This window comes from Rhodnius prolixus, unplaced genomic scaffold, assembly GCF_049639745.1.
Source record: "Rhodnius prolixus isolate KJV_2025 unplaced genomic scaffold, Rpr scaffold_11, whole genome shotgun sequence".
NCBI classification, from domain to species: domain Eukaryota; kingdom Metazoa; phylum Arthropoda; class Insecta; order Hemiptera; family Reduviidae; genus Rhodnius; species Rhodnius prolixus.
The window spans coordinates 16,045,203-16,068,154 of record NW_027411625.1 but is presented as its reverse complement, the minus strand read 5'-3'; the positions used below and the strand labels follow the sequence as shown (position 1 = coordinate 16,068,154).

Genomic DNA, 22,952 nt, shown 5'->3' with positions numbered 1-22,952 from the left:
TTGGTTTTGGATGCTGTTATAAGTATATTAAGAAAAATGTACCTTTCTTTCTTTTAACTGTATATGACGCCTATCTAAGGTTTCTAGTTTGCCATATATTTCGTATGTTGCACAACACTATTAATCTCTAATTCAACCTTAAATTCAACAGTGTTAAATAAAAAAAAATAAAAAAATTTGTTTAACTGAAAGGAAACAAACTTCATGATGATTAGGGAAGAGACATAATCTGAGACTAAACGCGAGAGATTGGAGCATGCAACAGATTTTAAGTACCTAGCAACTTACCTCTAAAAGCAAGAGATACGGAAATAAGGGAGAAAATCGGAGAGGCAGGTATTTTATTTCTAGCAATAAATAGACTTTTTTCAAAAAGCGAAGTAAAAAAAATAGAGTTCTGTTCCTATTTCAGCAAATTTAGGACTTGTACAAGCGCGAGGTTAAGAAGTCAGTTCACGCTGCACAAATACGCTACCTTAGAGTTAAAAGTTAAACCAGAAAAGACAGTTTTAGGAATACTTACGTTAGGATGAATTGAAGGAAACTTCAATAAAAAATAGATAAAGGAATAAGAAGGGGACTAATTCAGGAAAGGAACTTTTGGCCCTGTTGTGTAAGGCACCTCACACCCCCTAGGTGATATTATTTTGAAAATAATGATTAACTATTTTTTTAAAAAATTAACAAAAAACTTTTATTTTTTGAGCAGTTTCTGATCAAAACGCACAAAAATTCCAATTGCTATATACGAGTATATTATATATATATGAAAAAAAAAAAAACCAGGCCGTTACATTTGATGCTAAGTTCTTCTAACGATTCTATTATTGGATTAAATAAAGCATCTCTAAATCTTTTAAAATACCTTGGGATTAAAAATAACCCTCCCAATTATAATTAAAACATATTCATTCAAAGAAACAAAAATATATATTATATGCGCAATATACAAATATATAATTTACAAAAGGAAACACAGCCATCTATATAAAATAAAAATAACAAAGACACTTTATGTATACATAATATAAAAAAAATTGTGAAATTGGTGAGTTTTTAATTTTAACTGATTTTCATGTTGCTCTTATTTAGGGAGAGGGGAAGCGATAATTTGCAGTAATGGAACAACAATACCACCTGAAAATTTGAATAAATATGTATATATAAATTTTTGGAACAAAGTAGTTAGTTGGCCGTTGAAAAAAAATACATTTATATTGAAATATTAAAAAAAAAAATTAAATTAAAAAAAATCATTAAAAAAAGCAAACTTCGCCGCAAAATAATTCAGCGATCTATAATGAGATATTAAGAGGCAGTGTTGTTAATAATAATAATAATAAAAATAATAATAATAATATTATACAATTATAGCTAAAAACCTTGGCAACTGTTGCGCTATAAAAAAAAAATCAAGAAGGATAATAAAAATTTACAAAGAAATCCGAAGCCTGTAACGTAACAAACTTACTTTGGTTCCTTAAGCAGTTTTCTCACATCTAAAATTTGACTGAATTAAAACCACAGTCTAAAAAAGTTGGGAAAAGGCTAAATTTGAAGAAAAGCTAGCTAAAAGTGCACCTGGAGAATTGTACTAATTTTGTCTCTTTTTAAATATAAAATTTAAGGTGAAACATTTGAGGTTGTTGGTGCCCGGTACTTTTTTTCCGTGTAGTGCCTAAAAAGCTCCTAGGATAAAAAATAAAAAGGTCAGCAGATAGATTCGAACCCGAGATCGACCCGAGAATCCACGCTAGTCACTTAGCTAATCCCTTCCCTATACGATTTTAATTTTATCGTGCTAAAACTGCTAGGGATACTTTCAAACAAACGAAGTTTAAGCAAATCCATTGCAACTAATGTCGTTGTCGCTAGTTTGAAAATAAAGAAGCATTGCATTCAATAAACGTTTTCAAAAAACATCTCTCATTTTTGTTGTTAATATATAAATGATAAATATTTAAACATTTTTGTCCTCCAATTAATTGCAGATGTGTGGGTGAACCTGGGACCCTAAAAAACAAACACGGAATCAACTCCAGACCACTGTAATGCGTTTTTTACAGCAGAATCCTCCATTTTCCGTAAAACTCGAATAGTCAGCGTCAAAATCACGACTAACTGAGCAACACGCGAGATGTAAACTAGCAATGAAGGAACGGGCGTCTCCACACAGCTAAACTAAGAGTGGCTTTATAGCACGCCTCAGTAAGAACAAACCGGGTCATAAGATACAGACTTGATAAGTAGATTTTTGTTTTAATAAAAGTAGTCACAGGTGTAAGTAATAGAATGAATGTTTTAAAACTAACTGGGAAGATAAATTGAAAGAAAGGGCAAACCGGGCTGAAATATAATAGCTTATTCTGGAGACTACTGCAGAGACTGTTTAGATTGTTTCAAACAAATCCATTTACATGTTGAAAAATCTACAAGGACTTCTCTTTTCAAAATTGTAAATACATGTATAAGAGCAACATAAATTCAGCTTATATTGTATTTTCACCTTTTAAAAATAAAATTTTTCCAATGAAATTAGAGAAAATATTTGAGATGAAAGAAAAAGAAAATTCTCACTCGCTCAAAAATCTATTAATCTTTAAATTATCTTCTCCTAAAACTATTTACTTATATTACTATTATAATTATTATGATTATTTTATTTTATGTTTTTGGTGTACATTTGAAATGGTATATTTCATTAAAGCTGGAAATTTGTTAGAAAATAAGGAATTTCTGTTATTTTTTCCTCTTTATCATGCTTATTTTCCTCCATTGTGGCGAGTCTCAATATTTTATTTAATAGAAAGATTGGTTCATTATCATTATTATTTTTGCTAAAAAATTGACCTCCACTTATAAAAGTTAAAGCTGTGTGTATCAGATATAGAAAGTTACTATAAAATTTATGTTACCGAGGACTTAAAAACTTAAAAACAGAGCGAGTAAAGTTCGTTTAGTGCTATAATAAGTACTTTCTTCTTCTTATAATCCCAACAAAAACTTTTTACTGCGAGATTTTTAAAAGATGAAAATAAGAATTTATGCAATACAAGAGCTAATGGTAAGTAACTTAAACATTCCGATGTCGTTCCAGCCAGTAAAAAGTCTAGAAAAAATCAGTTTACTGATTAAATAAGTGAATGAAACGTTTTAAAGGAGGCGCCACGATGTTGGAGATGATGAACGCACCGCAATGTACACTTTAATTAAGAAATATAAAAAATATATAAATTCGTATATTTACTTAAGCAGATGAACACTATTAAATCTGAATGTCCGAAATACATGTCTTTCAAATGCAAACACCAGAACTTCAAACGAAACTAGACTATTCGCCGAATCACAATCAGTTAAGAAGACTACTTGCCAAAGAAAATGGTGTTTAAATAGCTAAAACAAATATTAACCTATTAGTGTGATCAGCTTAACAGAATACAATCCAACATTCATCGAGCATGCAATGCAATTGCACTTCGTGGCATTAAAAACTCATGATAGAGAAGCTACCCATCAACCATTAAAAATAAGGGTCTGAAAACTCTGTGGTCGAGGTCGAGGATGCCTCTATATTGTTACCAATAAAAATCGACCGATTAAATAATATTGAAGTTTTAAAAAGAATTGAAAACAAAATGGTACTTCTATAAATAAAAATACAAGTAAAATTGTTCTAATAGCAAATAATTAATATATCTGAAGCATTTAAAAAATAAAGTAAACCCAATGAACGCATACGTTTGTATGTAAAGCTCAGTCGGACAGTTAGTGAACCTCCAGTGGTGAGTGCCTACAGGTAACTAGACTACTTCGGTATTGTCGGTTTCACCGGATTTGTAGCTACAATTTTGCTTTTCTGGAAAACTTATGGTTAACACTTTCTTACCGTACAGTAGAGTTTGTGGTAATATTTCTCAGTGATGGGATTAAGCAGTAAGAAAATTCATAAGAAGAGGAAACGAAAAAAGTAAGTATACTATGCTGGAGAATAGCAGACAACCAATCACAAAGAAAAGCTTAGGAAAATTCATATATGAAGAATATATTTTTACTTATAAAATAAAATAGATGTTACTATCACCGGTACTAATATTCCAACTAGAATAATATTCTAGCACCAGTTTCATGGAAATTTTTAAATTAGTTGAAAATGGAATTATATTCTGTCACTAAAATGACTCATAATAATAATAATTATATTTTTTGAAGGAAGGATGGATAATCGATCATCAGTTAGTATAAAATGATACCAAGAAAATTATGTAAAATTAGTACAAATTTCAGAACAACATAAATTCTGGTAGCTCTCCAGAGAAATTATAAGGGCGGTAGAAGATGTTAGGAAGTATATAAAGTGAATGTGCCAAATTCGGACTTGGAATACTCTGCAGAAAATGTGGAGCCAACACCAATAGATGCTTCAGAAGCTGAGAATGATTAGATGCACTTAGTAACGTAAAGATTCAAAAACTTTCTGGTTTCCTAGCAAAAAATTTAGGACCAATAATCCAGCAACCAATTCTATTCCTCCAAATGACTTTGTAAATTATTATAAACATTTTTAATGTTTTAGAACAATTTGACGCCTATCTTTTCATCTACAAATCCAATCTTAGCAAAGGGCATTTTCCTAACCGCAGGAAATAACCTAAGTTGGGAAAGGCTCAGGGCTTGATCGGTTGAGTTATAAGTTTTTAAAAATAATGCCAGCAGAATGAAAGTACGTTATGAGAAAGTTCTGAATAAGTGTACAGAAATTTCTGTGTTTCATGAATTTAAAAAAGGAAATTAAAATGATCCAAACTATTATATAAGTATCGCTACTTTAATTTTTATTTAACACTATTTTGATATTAATTACCTAAAGAGTATAACGATTTTAGACCTTCTAGTCTCGAGGTTATGTAGATAAAATTTTTATTTTGAGCTCTATTGAATTGCATCAAAAAAAAAAAAAAAAAAAAAAAAAAAAAACCGACTTTGTATGCTGCATTTATCGATTGTAAACGGGTATTTGATACCCTCGTTCTGGGGTTCCCAACCTTGGGCCCGCGGAGCTAATGGCATGCGCCCTCACCAAAGTCTTAAAATAATTAAATAATAATGAACAAAAATACATTTAAAATAATTGCTTCGAAAAACTCGCTAAATTGCATAACTGATCACTATCATGCTATCATGATTATATTTTTCATTTATTTTTCTTTCAAATCCGATTAAGCCCGCCACTATTTTTTGCAATCTCAAATGCGTTGAGAACCTCTGGTAGTTCATGAAAAATTACGGTCAAAACTGCACAACCTCGGAATGGATGTAAAAATTATAAGAATTTTAATGGATCTTTAAATCAAGCGACATTAATACTGAAAGACATTGGCAATACAAAATTGAAATTACTCAGGGCGTACTTCAGGGGGACCCTTTGAGCCCTTTATTATTTTTCTTCTATACTAGTAATTTGGTTTCTTTTTTTGACAAAAAAATGGCTGTCAAAGAATGAGTATATTTAATGAAAGGGACTTATTAGCCCTTTTATACGCTGAAGACCTTTTCTGGCTATACTTGGGCAGGATAAAGTAAAGTTATTATCCCGATATTGTTCTATTAATTCATTAGTAAATAACACAGCTAAATCCAAGATAGTTCCCTCTAAAAAAGGAAGGAGGTCGAAAAATATCAAACCAACCATTTTAGCTTCAGGCAGAGTAAAATAGATTTTAATGAGATCCAAATCGAATTACTTTGATTCGAATGTTGAGCTTTTTTGAGCTCTAGTGAGTTCCGAAATATGGGCCCCTAAGTACTACCAGACAATTTGTTCAATAACTACACAATGTTTTAAATGTATTCTCTCATGGTACCGCAACACTCCCTATGATATGGTTCGCTTGGAGACAGGCATGATTAATATTCAACTGGAGAAAGTGGATCGTTGAGCTTCCCTAGACGATTGCTCAAATTATGCCTAGATTATGGACGCTACTCCGGATCAAAAATGAAGTTTAATTGTTTTACATAATTGAAGTATAAAAATCATCGGCGCTGACTACCTTCTTAATTATCTTTTTAACTTTAATGTAATACGTAAAGAAATCCCAAATTTAACTAAAAAATGGAAAACCACCTCATCTCTCTAGGCATCAATTCAAGTTAGCATTTCAGTAATAACCCATTATGTAGACATATAAACTGTTTAGGTTGTAGGGAAAAATATCTAAAATAAAAAACGAGTATTTCAAGGCAGCGAATTGTTAGCTGTCAAGATTATACAATTATAATGACTGCAGAATATTTTCCAAAGGCGAAATTTATAGGTTTAACTCTGAAAAAGAGTGTAGTATTTGCAATTTGAATGCAGCTTACATCTTCCATATTTTCTTTTAGTATGTCCGATTCTACAGTTACAAAGAAAGAAATATTTAGAAAGATGTATAGATCTAACTTTTGATACATTAATATATTAAAAAACTATTGATTATAAAAGAATTGGAAAACTTTAATAATTTATATGATTTTATTATGTCGGTATTCAGAATAAGAGTTTTATTACTGATGAGAAATAGTAACTCTAGATCTATTTCCCTTTACTTTGAACCGTTTTTACTGTTTTGTTTGACTCTTTTAGAATTCAGTTTTATTAAACATTATTTTATGTACACTCAATTTACAGTTATTTTAACTTCTAATGCAACAAATAATTATTTTTCACTTGTTTATTGTTTGTATTTCTTATTTTAAACTAACTTTTTGTATGGAAAATTTACCAAAACTAATAAAGAATAGTATTACCGTATTAGAATGTAAGGGAGCATCGGGAAGAGTAAATAATAGCAGGAGGCGGTGTGCACAGGAACGTTTTTCAGTTGGTTATCGTAGTTCTTGAATTGCGTGTGTGAAATGTGTTATTTTCAATGTGGGTAACCTTATCAGGCAATAATATTATGTTCATGTATTTAAGTTGTAGTTATGTGAGAAACTTACTTTAGAAGAAATCTATTTTGATATAAATCCATCTGAGAAAGAACTTTTAATTATATTATGGAACTGGATTATGAATTATTAACCTTTCTAGTGACGTGTCTATCTTCAGGATTGCTCACACAAGACAGGATTATTAATTACTATTATGGAAAAAAATTGACGCAATCGAACAGTCTATGATAGAATTTTATTATTTTTTAAGTAATTGGTTGCTAATATAAAAATAAATGACTCTTAACTATTTGAAGTTCCAGAATTATCTGTTTAGATAGTACGTGCTTTCTTAAATTCATAAGCACATAGTTTAATAAGTTCTAACAATGACGATTACTATCTCGAAGAGGATTTTGGTCATTATCAAACAATACAATCTATTAAAACGAATGCCTTCGTGGAAAAGGGTGAAAGCTTGAATGGCGGTGATTTTAATTTCACATCAGTAGACGACAGTGTACTAGAAGACTAAACTAGAACGAATCTTCTAGTAATTACAATGAAGAATCTTACGCTGATTTCATCTTCGATTAGAAAGACAGACTTATTAGACTCCCCCCCCCCAAAAAAAAAGAAAAAAGTTTTTTAATGTTATTTAGATTAAAGAAAATATACTGAAATATTTTATAAACTAGCTTTTCGAACAAAATTTGGCATTTCCAAAGAATATATTTAAGCAAAAACTACACACTGAATTATCCCTGAAGGATTTGTTCGTTCAACACAATCCCTTTATTAAACCCAATAAGTGACAAGATAACTGCGAAAGGAATTTTAAAATAAAAGTAGAATATTTCGCTACTGAATAAACGGTGCAATATTAAGTTAATAATATTAATTAACATTAACTACTAATTAATTATTAATTAGTATTAAAATTTAATCATGCAAAAATTGCACATAATTTGATTAAACGAATTAACTAGATATAACAAAAACAAGAGTTGGAAATGCAAGATTTTAATCATTACGGTCAGTTTTAAGGAAAAAACATCAAACAACTTGCCTTATTTAAAGGCAATTTTCAATGCCAGAAAAATAATTAAGACGAGCTATTATTGGCAATCTTGTGGAGTGTGGAGAGGTTGCGACAATGTTTTAATGGGTTTAAAGCTGATTGTAACCTACTGTCGAGCACTAGTATATTTAAATTCTCACCAACCCAAAATTCACATATTAGTCGCTGGAGTGGACAGCTGCAAGAGTTTTAGTTAGAAGTGACGCAACGTCCTGGCAAAAAAAAGCAGCACATGGATGCATTAAGACGAGCTAAAACAGATACACAAGTAAGAAAAGACGTAGAACCGGAATGCGGATGCGTATTTGCAGAATTTGGACACTTGGGGATAATCTACTTCAGGAGCTGTTTAAAATTCTGGAGAAACCAAGTCACGAGAAAACGATAGGGGAAACAAAAAAGGCATCAGGATTAACACTGCAAAATGGAATACTATATAAAATAGAGAATTAAAGAAATCTGTTAATGGTATCGAAGGGATTTCGAAAAACGCTTTCGATAAAATGCCAGGAATTAATTGGACACTTCGAATTGGTCAGAACTATGAGAAACATCTGGAGGACTAGACTTACTGGTTCCCACCTATGAAGCGATATGTCAAAAGACATATTATCGTGCATTCAGTGAATTCTGAAAAGAACGACAAACCATTACTAGAGAAAAGATTATAAAGGCTCACAAGGAATCGAAGAAAAGGTTGATAAACAAATCTACAAGGCTACCGAATATAGTGTTCCTGAAAAAGGCAACTACTCAGAACGAGAATGGTGATGACGAGAAATCGTGGGCACGACTAGTACTCAGTCAGAGACTTGCGCAATGATAGCGGGCGGCAATGCGTCACATCCACCCATGTAAAAAACCTAAAACTGTAGAACCCATACGAAAGGGAACAAGACTAGCGAAGAAAAAGATAAGAAAGAAGACGAAAAATAATCAACTAGAAATGGTCTAAAATCTCCCAAAGAAGATCTAGAACATTTGAAAATGAAGAAACGAAATATTATAAAACCGGCTTACTTAAAAGACTACGATTGTAATTAACCCCCTGACGATGCAGCCAATCGAGGGCAATTTCGGCCTCCAGGTTGGCCGAATGTCATCATGTTAGAATGGAAGGGGGTTGAGGAAAGTATAAGTAATACCGGGAGACGGAGTGCACAAATCAGTTGGCTGTCATAGTTCTGGAATTGCCTGTGTGAACTGCGTTATTCGCTGAGTGTAAACTTACCATTTATGTTTTAAATTGTTATTATATGAGACACTGAAAATAAACCTTGTTTCAAATAAAAGAGGATTGAGTAATTAATCTGCTTCTAACATATTTAAAAGAAACTGCAGTGAACCAATGCGGATGTGACAGAAATGTTTATAAAGTAGAAGTCAAATTCTCAACAAGATGATGAAACCATTTCTGAAGTTGCTTTAGGTTCTTAAAACTGGTAGATTTAAAGAAAAACAAGCATGTAATGAACGAAATAAATAAACTATGTTATCTTGCAATGCGGAAATCTATCGTTAATTTTTTTATTTGAATTGAAACAAAGTGTTTATCCCCCATACAAAATTTGAGAGATTTCAAAAAATTACAGGGCCATATTTTCCTTCTTTGTTTATTTGAAAAATATTCTCTTTGATTTTTATTATCTTAATGATTAATTTAATTAATTTTACAGGTTTGGTGCTTAAAAACACATAAAACAAACTTTTTTTAAAGTGATGTTGGTTTAATTTTCTCTGCATTTTCAGCAATTAACTGATTATCACTGCATGTAGTAGGTTCAATGGTTATATCATCAATTGATGATTTACTTAAAGTATTATTGAAATCTTTTATAGTTGTTTCATCAGATTTTACATCATCACAGATGATTTCAGTTTGGAAAAGGCGAATAGTAGTTTTATCATCTTGAACATCAACACTTTCTAAATTATGGTCTTTTTTTAAATTTTCACTTCTCATATCCAAATCTTCCGCTGACTTACTGTGTCTTGTCAGGCCCCATTTCGTACTTGAATTTTTATAATTATTAATTGTCGTCCACTGTTCGCTGTCATCAGTTGAATTTCTTTTTTTCTTAATCTCCTGTTGGGTGTCTAGACGACTGCTGTCTAGCGATTTTCTTCTTCTATGACGGCTATTTTCGCTAAATGTACCAGAGGTGTGTCTCTGGTTAGATGCACTCGATGAGGAGGAGGTCGACTGACCAGGAAATACCCGATGTCTATTATGATCGGCGGAGGTGTCTCTAATCTTTGTTGGCGAGGATTCTTTAATTGTACTACTAACACAACAATCAAATGGAACTTCCGGCCGAGTACAGCTTTTACTGGAATCTGCCGGCATTATTATAGGATGTTCACTGCTGGATGATTCTTTACGTTGACCACCTCGGCCACTGCTGTGGTGGTGATCTCTTTTACGATCTTCTTTCGTCTTTTTCTTACTAAGTTCACCGCTACTACTACTTTCACGATGTTTTTTAGAACTTTCCTTACAGCTGCTCTCATTTTTAGAGCTTCTCCTTTTATGTCCCTTCTGTTGGGCGTCTGAAACAAACAAGAATAAATTATAATATTAGCAGCAATAATAATTTGGAGGCAGTTATTCTCAACTTGTTCCTGGACACAGCAAGTGAGAAAGTTCTCCTAACATACATTTTGTTCAGAGATTGTGATAATCCACCCGCTGAGAATTAAAAAATATATAAATATCAAGGATAAGAACAATGACAAAAATGTATCATTAACGAACAAGCAACAAAAATTATGCTAAATACTTAAAAAAGTTTATCGTAGTTTATTACAACTTGTCCAGACTAAACTCTTAGCCAAAAATAAAAAAATTAAACTTCTGTTATTTTATTAATGCAGAACTAACTAATAATATCAAGTTTTAAAATTAATACTAAAATCCCTAACTCAAAAGAATCGTGTTATACGAGTATTTGACATAATTTAATAGAGAACTGTAAACAGAATCACTTAATAAACATTAAATATCCTCTTGATGTAAAAATAATAAAATAAGCCAGCACAACTCTTTTAAGATGGAATATTCAAATTATATGTACCTAATATCATGGTTTGAATAACAAAGTGAACACAATAACTAACTCTTTCAATCCAGGGTTCATGATTTAAATTAAGGCTCTCACTGTAATTAACTTCATTATTGAGTGATTTTAACAGACTCGAAAATCGCCATTTCGGACAAGAAATTTACGTTCTGAACTCTCCGTTTCTATAAAGTTATCTATGCGACAGGTTGCAGAAGATGGCTTATAACAGTGAGTTATATTTTTATGTGTAAAGTATGAGTTGAGTTATATTTTGAATCTAGCAAACTTGTAATTACAAAATTGTAACTACTCACCTTTAGGAACACTCGATAAAATGGGAAGTTGAGGGCACAAAGATTTTGAGGTGGCTGTAGTCGATGACGGATAGTGTTCTGGACTACAAGTGCTTATGCTACTTTTCTGGTGTACTTTCTCCCTGTAGACGTGTGAACCAGCGCTCAAGCCAGACACTATCCTTGAATGCTTAGCTCTTTGTAAACTGCTAGCTTCATCTTTATAGTACTGCTGCAGCCGGACATGCCATGCTATAAAATGAAACAATGAATCAGAGATTGAACATAAGCCAATGGAAATGACTGAAACACACCACACTGCACTCTACGGTTAGCACTAGCATCAAAGAAGTTTTTATAACTTATTCCGATGTTGTGGACCTTATAAGAATGCACAAGGTATTTATAATGGCTATACTAAATAAAAAAAAGTAATGCGATCGAATCCAATTTTCTATGTTGTATTTTCACTAGTAAGTACTTATTTTTTAGGGCTCTCTCTCAGTTCAGAAATGTGGTTTTTGCAAACGGGTATGCTCATATATGTGTATATAAGTGTGTAAGTAGGAGAGCTCAGCATAACTCAAAAACAAAAAATCGTTAAAAGTTAGAAATTTATTTCTAGCCTAGATGCTGCTAGATGATGTTTTTAGAATTATGAATAAACTTTTGGGCGAAAGAGGCAACCGGATAAGTCATTCAGTAAAGTTTACTGAAAGTTTTCTTTACTGAATACATTTTTCAGTTTTTAGGATTAAAGCTGATGTAATTACTGCTTGTATGTAGTTAAACAACTCTTATATGAAACATTTTCCCAGGAAAATTTGATTTAGGGCACTCAGAGCAGATGGTAGGGCTCTCTTATAAAGTGTCATTTTACTTAATTTAAGGACTAAACAAATAATTGATGGACTCTAAATATTTATAATACTGATTAAATATATGTATAACCTTAATTCCAAATTTGAGGAAAATTGGCTGACTGAACGTAACATTTCTATGAATAGCTTTCAATTGTTGCCAACTCACCATTTTTAACGATGTTGCAACTAAGAAAATTTTTTACAGCAAACCACAACACCTCTTCAGGTTTGTTTAAACTACATTCAACCAATATAATCTGTTAAACACTAATGTACTTAAATTTACTTATTGTGGCTGAAAATGTAAGTAGGAAATACACGAAGTTACTTAGAAATAGTGATCCGAGCGTTTAATCTGGATTGACGGAGATTTTTAATTGTTGTTCCTAGAAAAGCACCATGAGGGCTCTAGAGGCAGCAAGGAAGTCCCCACAAAGTTTGGCACTGGAGCTAATGTAAAATTGGCAAACAAATGAAATTTAGGATTAAAAACAATTTTAAATTCAATTTCCCTTTTTTTGTGTTTACAATTAAGGGGCCAAGGTTTTTAGCTTTTTTGACTTTGTAACTTCAACTGAAGTTGAAAATAAAACAAAACTGGAAAAATTAATTTAAAAATAATAATAAACACCTTTTAATTAGTATTTATTTAATTATATAATTATTTAATAAACAAATACAAACCAATGCTGGTGACAGCTGAAACAGTCCTAAACTGATGTATGATGTTACGTGGTAGAAAATAGATATCATTATCACACAAGGAAATCCTGGCGTAACGGATTCCTTCCCTTCGAAGTTGGTTTAATTTTGCATCTTCAATCCACTGTACGCACTAAAAATTAAAAATTACGACTAAATTATAAGTGACATAATACAGAATTCAATGTTTGCGAGCAAACGTGAGTTTAATCCTCGCTAGCTCCTGATGTTAGAATTTGGTACCAAGATTAGGATCCGAGAAGATCGACAAGGCTATTTTTTTCGGTCCATAACCTTAATCCGATTGCGATGAAATTGAGTTTTTACGTTTTAGCTTCGAAGAAGAAATCAAGTTAAAGGTCATTAGTAGAACAAAAACTCAACAGGTTTTTCAACCAAGGCCATTAAGATTTAAGAGTCATAATTAGCCTGCGACGGAACTCTAGGCTAGGAAGATCTATGAGCCTAGTAGTCTCCGTAGATAATTACAGGTTTCGCTTGATTGAGGAAGAGAGATTGCTTCATGTCATTTGCCTTGCCCAGGCAGCCGCAATCCTCTACTTAGCTCTCACACCATGACACAATGGTTTCGTATCCATAGAACCCTCTTAGGTATGTTTTCATTACAAAATCAAAAAACGGTGAATACCTGAGATATTGGTGGCTCATGGAGATCAAGCTGCAGTTTTTCCACAAGCTCATTGAAGTCTGCAGCATGGAAGGCCACTACATCCTTTGTAATTCTGTTGTAAGGCAACTTTTCGCCGCCGGTAACTGCTTTCAGTACACCTATCCAATAATAGTTTGATTTGAAACACTCCCACAACTTTCTCTAATTACAATTATTTGAACTTTCATACGATTAATTTTCTTTAAATACATAATTTTCTCCTAAAAAAAATGTAGTCAGGCAACATTCAAGTTGGATTTCATGCAGATAAAGAGATCAGAACGTTATTGCACTGTGGTTCAAAGTATGCCCCGCCCTGCAATAAACAATTGAAAATCTACCAATTGGAGTAGTTCAAAACCTCAAACCCTCTCAAAATATTTTTATTCTGGAAAAACATGTTTCAAATAATGCACTGTTTTTTTTTCAAGCTTGGAATTCCAATAATGGGTAAGAACTATTTGATATTAATGGGATGTCATGAAAAAGATATTTCCTTTGAATAACTAAAGAAGTACAGTGGACCATAAAACCCATTCCCGTACGTCCGATGTTTACAAATAAGCAATCGCATTAACTATTATGCTGTGTAAAAGTTTCTTTACATATTTTCTATTCAAACAGTCAAAACTTTTTTATGACAAGGTGCCACAATATATTAGCGTTATTCTTTACATCTACCTTAAAGTTAGACTAAACTCTACGCTACTACTAATTCGATCCAAGCACATTTTTTTTTCAGAGAGAAAATTTTAATAACTACACCGGAGTTGAAACTAAGAAGCTGAAATTTATTCTATTCCAAAATCAAGAAATTTTATCTGCAAGAGAGAGCAGAAAGCTGGTTTACTTTATATATATATATAAGGCGCCACGGTAGCCGAGCGGTTAAGAGGCGAGACCTACAAAGCTAATATGCATTGTGGTAGTGATATTTTAAGACAATCTACTTTAAAAATTGACTACTGGTCCATCTAAAAGAGTTTTCAATGAATTAAACAACTTGATAACTAACACTGTTGAGTGCTCGTGAGCACGTTTTCTTGTAAAACAAAAGTAAATTCTCATACGAAGACAAAAGGAATCCTGGAAAATGATATACCGTTTGCGTTTGAAAGCCCATTAAACAAGGAAACTTTTATAAAAAGTGCCAGCACCTAGGTCTGATAATGATCTCGTAAGGGCCTAATGAGTTTTCTTAAAAATTTCGATTACTTTTATTTTTCCAGCATTCGGTGGAAGATTGAGGCTGTTGGGATTATAACTTATGCTTCGAAATGTTTTCAATTTTTAGAAAATTTATGTCTTTCTAACCCTGTCATCAGAATCGAATTCGGACATAACTTTCTGAGTAATAACATTTTTATTGGAAAAAAGTAATGATTTTTTTAAAAAAAATTTAAAGTGACGTCACTCAAGAACAGTGGAAAATATGAAGTTGTCCAAATACATCGTTGAACTCCACTTTAGATGTACTACACACAGTAGGCCTATGGACAATACTTACTGGTTCACCCTATATATATATATATATATATATCCCCTTTAAAACAACGGCGGCAGCATAAATTGTCCTGAGAGACACCTCAACTTCTTAACTGTAACACTTTATATTTTTAGTACCTTAACATTTATATCTACAAAATTGTGATCGCCCAAAAAAGGAGAAAAGTATTCGCGTTTTTCACCGATTTTAAATCAGCTTTTAATTCCCCTGACAAGCATTAATTGTATTATAAGCTATTCACACTTGGTATTTCAAATTAATTAAGAAATGTTTTGCAAAATATTTATTCTAACCGTGAGTCATCTGTGTGGACGAATAGCGTGTGACGGCGAGTTTGCCTACTATGATGGGACTCAGACTCAGACAAGGATGACTTTCCCCCCTTCTCTTTGCTCTCTTTCTGAATGACATGGAGGACTTCATTAGAGGTGGTTTGCACATAGGTCCGGTAAATATTAGGTGTCTCCTATATGCGGATGATATCGTTTTATTAGCCTCGGATCCTGTTTTTCAAGAAATGGTTAACCGAGTGGGAATCTACGCTAGTATGTGGAACCTGAGTGTTAATCTGAGTAAGTCCAAGATAACGGTGTTTAGAAATGCGGGCAGATTATCGAGAAAGGAATCATGGAAATTAAATAGAGAGAATTTAGAGATAGTTAATTTGTATAAATATCTAGGTGTTATTTTAAACCCCAAATTGTCTCTGACTCGGCATTCCGAGGAAAAGTTAGGTTTATCAAAATCCGCTAGTATGATAACCTATAGTGACTTAATTAATAACAGCGATATCCCTCTAAGTGCAAAATTTAATATTTTCAATTCAGTAGTGTGGGTTATAATTTTCTTCGGTGCTCAAGTTCGGGGTTTTCTGCGGATTCACGAGGTAGGTAAATTGAATACGTTTTTCCTAAAAAAATTGTTTAGACTGCCTATGAACACCCCTTATTATGTGTTATATACGGAAACGAATTCACGTGCATGGTTTCTATTTACCTTTAATTTGCATTATAAATATATAGAGAAAGTGCTGTCAATGCCTGAATACCGTCTCCCCAGAATTTTTGCCAATGAAATTATTAAAAGAAAACTATTTTTGTTTAAAGAATACTTTGATCTGTATAATAAATATAGTTCTTCCCATTTAATAATTGAAGCTAATTATGAGGGCTCAGCAGATAATTTACTAGGTGCTATACATTCTAAATTCAAACAAAACAAAAGTAATATGAATAATTCAAAATACACAAATTGTATAAAGAATTGAATCTAGATCTGTCATCATGCAATTATGTCACTAATAATAATTCTATCAGTTTGATCAGCATTATTTTGAAATTGAGAGGCCAGTTATTAAAGCTTAATTTTCATGTAACTAGGGATGAGAGTCAACATACGTATATGCTCATGTAATACGAATGATTTAGAAAATGTAGTTCATTTTGTCAGTCTGTGCCCAATACTACAAGAATATAGAACCAGATGACTAGTTAAAAGGTTTTTCTCGCCGGAAGAAGTAATTGAATATTTAAATTCTATGGATGGGGAAATCTTTATTGATATACTGCAGCCCCATTGAAATATAGATTTTTTATGGTTCAAGAATTCAATTATTAGTTTCGACTGTTGGTTATTATTGATTTACTTACTTGGGTCTTACAAGTAATAATTATTATTCTTATGATTATGAATATTAGGATTATTCCGAAATTTAAATCTTTCAAATTATTCCAAAATCTTATCTCATAAATTTTTAAATGTACAATAAATTTACTTTTTTACTTATTTTCGGGTTTGTTTTTCGAGTTTATAGTTATTATCAGTTTATATATATATATATATTGCGGAGCATCTCTTTTGTTTACTGTAAAATCAATTTGGCAAACGGACCTTGAGCCCATGTCTAAGTGTTGTTATTTATTTATTTTCTCTTGTATTCCTATTATTTTCTTTAATAAAACACTTCTATTATTATTATTTTTAATGATTTAAGGCGCGTCAACATCTCAGATTATTGGCTTTTTCCAGTGTACTGCCGGCCTCCGGACAGTGAGCTCTAAGAAGCTCCTAGGAAGAGGAAATCTAAGGGTCAGCAGCTGGATTCGAACCCGGGACCTCTGCGTGGGAATCCAATACGCTAACCGCATAGCTAATCCCTTCCCTACTACTATTTTGACGATCAACCCTTATTAATTATTATTATTTATACTAACAAGAAAAAAGTACTTACCGACAGCAGCTGTGGTCATTCGATCTAAACCATGACCAACATGGTCAGCATGTGCTTTAGTTCGGTCTTCAAACAAGTATTCTCTTGCTTCAGTCATTCGAGGCAGGTACTGAAGATTTTTTAACTCATTTATCCCTGTTCTATAGATTACAGAAAAATAAATAACTTTCGCAATGGCTATTTGAGAAGATTTTATATATTTGGTTAATTTATTTAACCTTGTAAAATCACAATTCATAAATCAGAGAACATTAAATAAACTGTATAATAAATTAAATCTATTCAGCGAATAAATTCAAAAGCATACAGTATTCTTATACTGCAAAAGCACTTCTATACTGCAAAAAAAAAAAAAACAAAAAAACTATTGACATTAGTTCAAAATATATGTATTAAAAGTGCAATTTAAAAAAATGACTCCTATTTGAATCTAGAAATTTGAGCAATTTTGGGACTCAGACTATAACACCACGAGCCACTTCCGAAACTAATGAGTACAAAAGGAAGAACCCTGTTTTTTACGAAGATTCTCTAGTATGGTTAGAAAATTTTAAAGGGTGTTATGAGCATAGAAAACTAGCTTTGTCCAAAGCGTCCTTCCTTTCCTAATAAACAAAATGCCGTTAAATAAACCTGCCTTCTCCTTCTTAATGGCGATTTAAAATCAACCGTAGGCACTAACTGCTCTCCTGGCCTTATCCATAATATTGGTCCATCGTTAGACTCTTCGGGAGTTTCCATTTGGACTATTGACAAAGGTCCCCAAGGCATCGTCTGTTAAAGGAAAATAAAAAGTTAATTAAAGCTAAAAAAAAGAAAAAGATAATTACTCAAAACAATCATATAATTAACAAGGAGTGGACTTGACACTTCATCAGGGATATTGGCGTCCCTGTAGGTATCCTAGCCTAACAACACTGAATACATCAAACAACAGGTCCATTCATGTACTTATGCAATAAACATAAGGGCCAGAATTGACAGGTGTTATAGAGAACTTCTTGTTTTTAGGATAGCCTATACTCATTCTCGCGTCCACACTTTTTCACTTACAGACGATTTTATGTACAAACGCTGATAAAATAAATTTCACATACCATTTTCAAGAATGGATTATCTTCAAGACGTTTTAGAAGGTCTGGAAAGAACCCACCAACTTCTTCAGTTACAGTTCCAACTAGACTAATCTGGTGCAACGGTCCATGTCGAACTGTACCATATTTGTAATGTTTGTGCACTTGATTTCTATATTGATTCATTGTTGTAGTCTCTATATCGGATCCTCGTCCGAGAATTCCATTTTTTACAGTTAAATTTGGATATTGATCTGCCATGTATTCTAGTAAGTCTGGAAGGTAACTAGCAGAACTATGCACAATTCCCATAACGTGGTGTGCATTTCCATTATCATCCTCACCAAAAACGACCTAAAATGGAGAGAGAAAAAAATAAGTCTTGTAAATAAACATCGTGGTTTTTAAATACATTCAATGCATGTTAAAATATATTTGCTCTAGTGAACTGCTTAGATTAGGCAGAAAAAACATAATTTGGATTTTAGCCTCACATGAAGTGTCTTGATCCTGCTTTAGATAACGATTGACACAAAAGGTACAGGGAGAAGGCTAGAGGACTATTCTGTCCCCCTGCACTTTTCCCTAGAGCTGTTTCTAAGGCATTAGAGCAATCTAAAGATTCATTTAACAGGAAAAAGCTTTTTTTAATTCAATTAATAAAAACAACAAGGCACAAATTTGGTTAATAAAGATGTATACCTTAAAAAACTCATTGGCAAGATCTTGAATTTCATTTGAAGAAAGGTTCTGTATTTCGTCTTGATACATGTGAATTACAGAGGCTCCACCATTCGGATAGGTTTCCACCCTCATTAATTTACCGTATCTGCAAAATAAACAAATACATAAAGAAAACTGACGAGAACACTCGCATGTTTTTTTCATTGCATTATTAAAATTTCTCGCTTAAAAAACTTTCTTCAAACTTGGAATTTGCAATAAATGTTAGTGATTATGCCTGCCTGCTCTATTACTAATAAATACATTATAATTATGCGGGCAGAGTGAAATCACTCTTTCCGAACCCTCATCAAAATAACTTTCTAATAAAATAAAAAATAAAAAAATCAAATAAACTTAAATGCGTTTAGTCGGAAAAATTGTAATAAGGACAGGTGTGCTTTCCTTCTAACCATCATGTGTCCTAGAAGGATAGCTAACTTATAATACTATAAATCTATCATATTAACTAGTTAAAAAAAAACCATGTCCTAGACCAGTTTGAATCGAAATTTTGTACAGATTTGCATTTTAGAAGTCCCGACGTTGTGCCACTTAAGAAGGGTAGTTTGCCCCACGCAAGTAAGTCCCTCTCTAAAACTATTATTACTAATATTCCTATGCCTCTTAGTCCGATTTTGATAAAATTTTGCAATAAGAAGTGTTTAAAACTTCCCTACGTGACTTTAAAGGGTCATCTGCTATTACACCTACTAAGAGGAATTACTGCAATCGTTTAAATTATCGACACATGAACTGATTTACGTCAGTTAATTGTCATTCGATTCAAAATTTTAATGTGGTACAGCTTTTGTGGATCTCAACATCTAGAACATTAGATACGGAGTTTGCCCCACTTAAGTAAGGCTCCTCTTAATTATCAACAACCTTCGACCAATTTTGATTTAATTTGGCAGGAAGAAGTAGTTCGAGTTTTGCTGCGTGATACTTAAGTGCTGTCCTACTCTTACAACTACTAAAGAGAAGTATTGCAATCGTGCGTATTTGAAGTCTAATTTCTCTTTGCTTTTTAGGGAGAAGTACTGCAATCGCAGTTTAATTGTTCTTACTTCTCTTAAAAGGAAGTACTATAATCGCAGTGTAATTTTGCTATTTACGCACTAAAACCTTCCCATTTTATTCGAAACATTTTCCCAAGAAAATTGTTTTTGTGGATTCTTTGGGGTCCGCAACTCTAAGCATTCTTTTAAAAGATCTCTTCAGTGGTAGATACGGTTCCGACTTGACACCATATCACGTTATAATGAAAGTATTGGTTATTTCAATTGTTAAGAAAATCTGTAAAGCAGATATGAAACTTTACCGAATAGACAAAAGGAAAATCTATCCAAAAGATACAAAAATCTCATTAACAAAAACTTACGAGTTTAAAAAGTTAAGTATAAGGTTGATTGAACGCAAAAAGATACACAAATCAGCTAGCACCCAACATTTCATTCATGCTTAATTAATATCATTTTACTTGCATTAATTATTTTTTAGAATTTATTAAATGTCACAGACCCTTATGCTGTCCATTTACCTCTACAAAATATTTGTTCAAGTAGCACACCATTTAACTTAGACTGCCTGTAATATCTATTAATCTATAATATAATAATCAAATTGGGGCGGGTGCTAATCTAGTGATCAAAGTGCGTGGCTTTGTAAGTGGGAGATCCCCAGTTCCAATCCCGCGTATGACTACTTTTTATTTGTTAGAAAAAATTGTTTATAGTTCAGTGTGAGCATCCGCCCCCATCCACGATACCTAATTGATAGTTGGACGTGAAAGAATAGGGAATTACTCTATTTTCCTTTAATAATGTAACTATTACCCACAGGTTAAAAGAAAAATGTTATAAAAAATCAAAAAAATTTATGAGGCTAAAAAATTCATTTTTTTTTTAATGCTTAAACCAACATACATAAATGATTTTGTTTATTTTATTTATTTGTTTTAAATAAAAATTGTCGGTTTTTGTTCATTTTTCGATTAAATTGATTGTTACTTTACTTTATTTAGTAGTCAAGGGTTAAAAACAATAGGTAATAATTAATCTTGTTTAATATTAAATAATACAGTTTTCTTCAATTACATTCTTAATCTAGGTGTTCTTCCCACAATTTTATGTATATATATTATAAAATAGATATAAACATATTTTTAGCACAGCTAATTATTAAAGCATTTTACTACAAGTTCTCAATTAAAGGGACTTCAGTAAATTACAATTGAGAGATGAATAAATATTGTTGAATAATTTATTTGTTATTAACTGTGTAATTTGTGCTCTCGTATCTTCTGTAAGACAAACTGAAGATTCAAATTTTGTTTTAACTCCGAGATTCATATTTCAACATTTTCAATTTCTATTTTAATGTACATGAGTATGTGATTACTCAGAATAAAGGGCATCACAAAGATAAATCAGAAGAATAAAGTTTGAAATAGAGTTAAAATAAAGTACATTTTTATTTATGAAGATGTAATGTACAAATTATCATTTGTATAACAAAAAAGTTATTATGAATAAACTGGCCAGCATAAGCGTCTATGACATCTAATAAATTCTAAAAAATATTAATGAAAAGTTAATGCAGTAAAACTACTTAAATGATATCAATTGACGAAGCATGAATGAAATGATGGGTACTAGCTGATTCGTGCACCTTTTGGCGTTTACTCAACCCTTATACATAACTTTTTAAACCGTAAGTGTTTGTTAAGAAGTCATAAACTTCAACGCGCACACATAATCGTAGCATCATAGAACGTGGAGATGTACAGAGGCGACTGCCGACTGGGCATGGTGTCACCAGTAATTCATGGTATCACCCCACTGATATCAATCTTTTGATGTAGACCTTTATTTTTTGCTCTTCACTAGCAAAAGTAGAAGTTCCAAAAAAAAGTTAACTTTTTAGAGGATTTTAAAAGTGATAACCAAAAAAATAATTTTTAACCATCTTCCCCCCTTCCAAGTGACGCCACTGACAGTGACCCAAGAAAAAAGTATAAAAAAAATTTAGACCACTTTTTAAAAGATTCGGTATCACTGACTTAGACCATTGCTATTAAAATTCGTGACCACAAAACATGTATTTCCGGCAAGCGAATTCAACTTCGAAATTTTCACAGATTGCAATATTTCATCCTAACATGAGTGAAATAAAGTAAAGAAGCTCACCTAAGGTTGTCTAGTGCCGGATGTAAATTCCTAGGCATGGTACAACTTAAGGCGGATGCTCCAAGCGACAGACTATTGCTGCACAAATTACTACTTAATGCTGACAACTTGTTTAAAGACTTATCCCGTCTACATTGTACTCCGATAGAGGCTCGTTTTAGTTTCTGCCGTTTGTAGCATTTGGAACAGAGGCGTCGTTCAGAGGATGGTCGCTTGCTGTCGGAGTGATGACTGCGTTCTTTCCTATCGGAATCTCCACTGTTTCTGCTCCCGTTTAGGCTAGCCTTCTCATTGGATGGCTCAGTTTTGTCCTAGTACAAAGAAAATAACATAAGTATAATAATAATAATCATAATATTTATAATAATAAAACCTGAGATGGAACTTAAATGGCTCTCTTCTACAATTATTACCATTATAATTTACAAATTTTCTTAGAGCTAAACGTAAAAATGAATAGCACTTAGATACATTACTAGGTAAATAAATAAAATTATAATAAAAATAAATGAATATCTAACCACAATTGTAATTATAAGTTTCTGGCAAAAGCCATTAATCTACTTGTTTTAAAAAACACAGCCTTTATTAAAGAGACATGTGCCTCTTGTTTAGGTTTATCTAATTTGACTCCAATAATCATGA

At 32.2% G+C, this 22,952-nt stretch overlaps 1 protein-coding gene across 1 annotated transcript in view; it reads right to left on the bottom strand.

Annotated features, from left to right (window-relative positions):
- Positions 1–911: 911 nt before the first annotated feature.
- LOC141459101 (uncharacterized) overlaps positions 912–22,952 on the bottom strand; it is a 32,281-nt gene continuing 10,240 nt past the window's right edge. The window contains exons 4-12 of the mRNA XM_074137698.1: positions 22,308–22,618; positions 19,096–19,222; positions 18,418–18,747; positions 17,958–18,094; positions 17,321–17,460; positions 13,563–13,702; positions 12,896–13,046; positions 11,370–11,600; positions 912–10,543 (exon numbers count right to left, since the gene is read on the bottom strand). Of these exons, the coding sequence (XP_073993799.1) occupies positions 9,705–10,543; positions 11,370–11,600; positions 12,896–13,046; positions 13,563–13,702; positions 17,321–17,460; positions 17,958–18,094; positions 18,418–18,747; positions 19,096–19,222; positions 22,308–22,618 (2,406 nt within the window). The 3' untranslated portion in view covers positions 912–9,704. The remainder of the gene's footprint in view (positions 10,544–11,369; positions 11,601–12,895; positions 13,047–13,562; positions 13,703–17,320; positions 17,461–17,957; positions 18,095–18,417; positions 18,748–19,095; positions 19,223–22,307; positions 22,619–22,952) is intronic.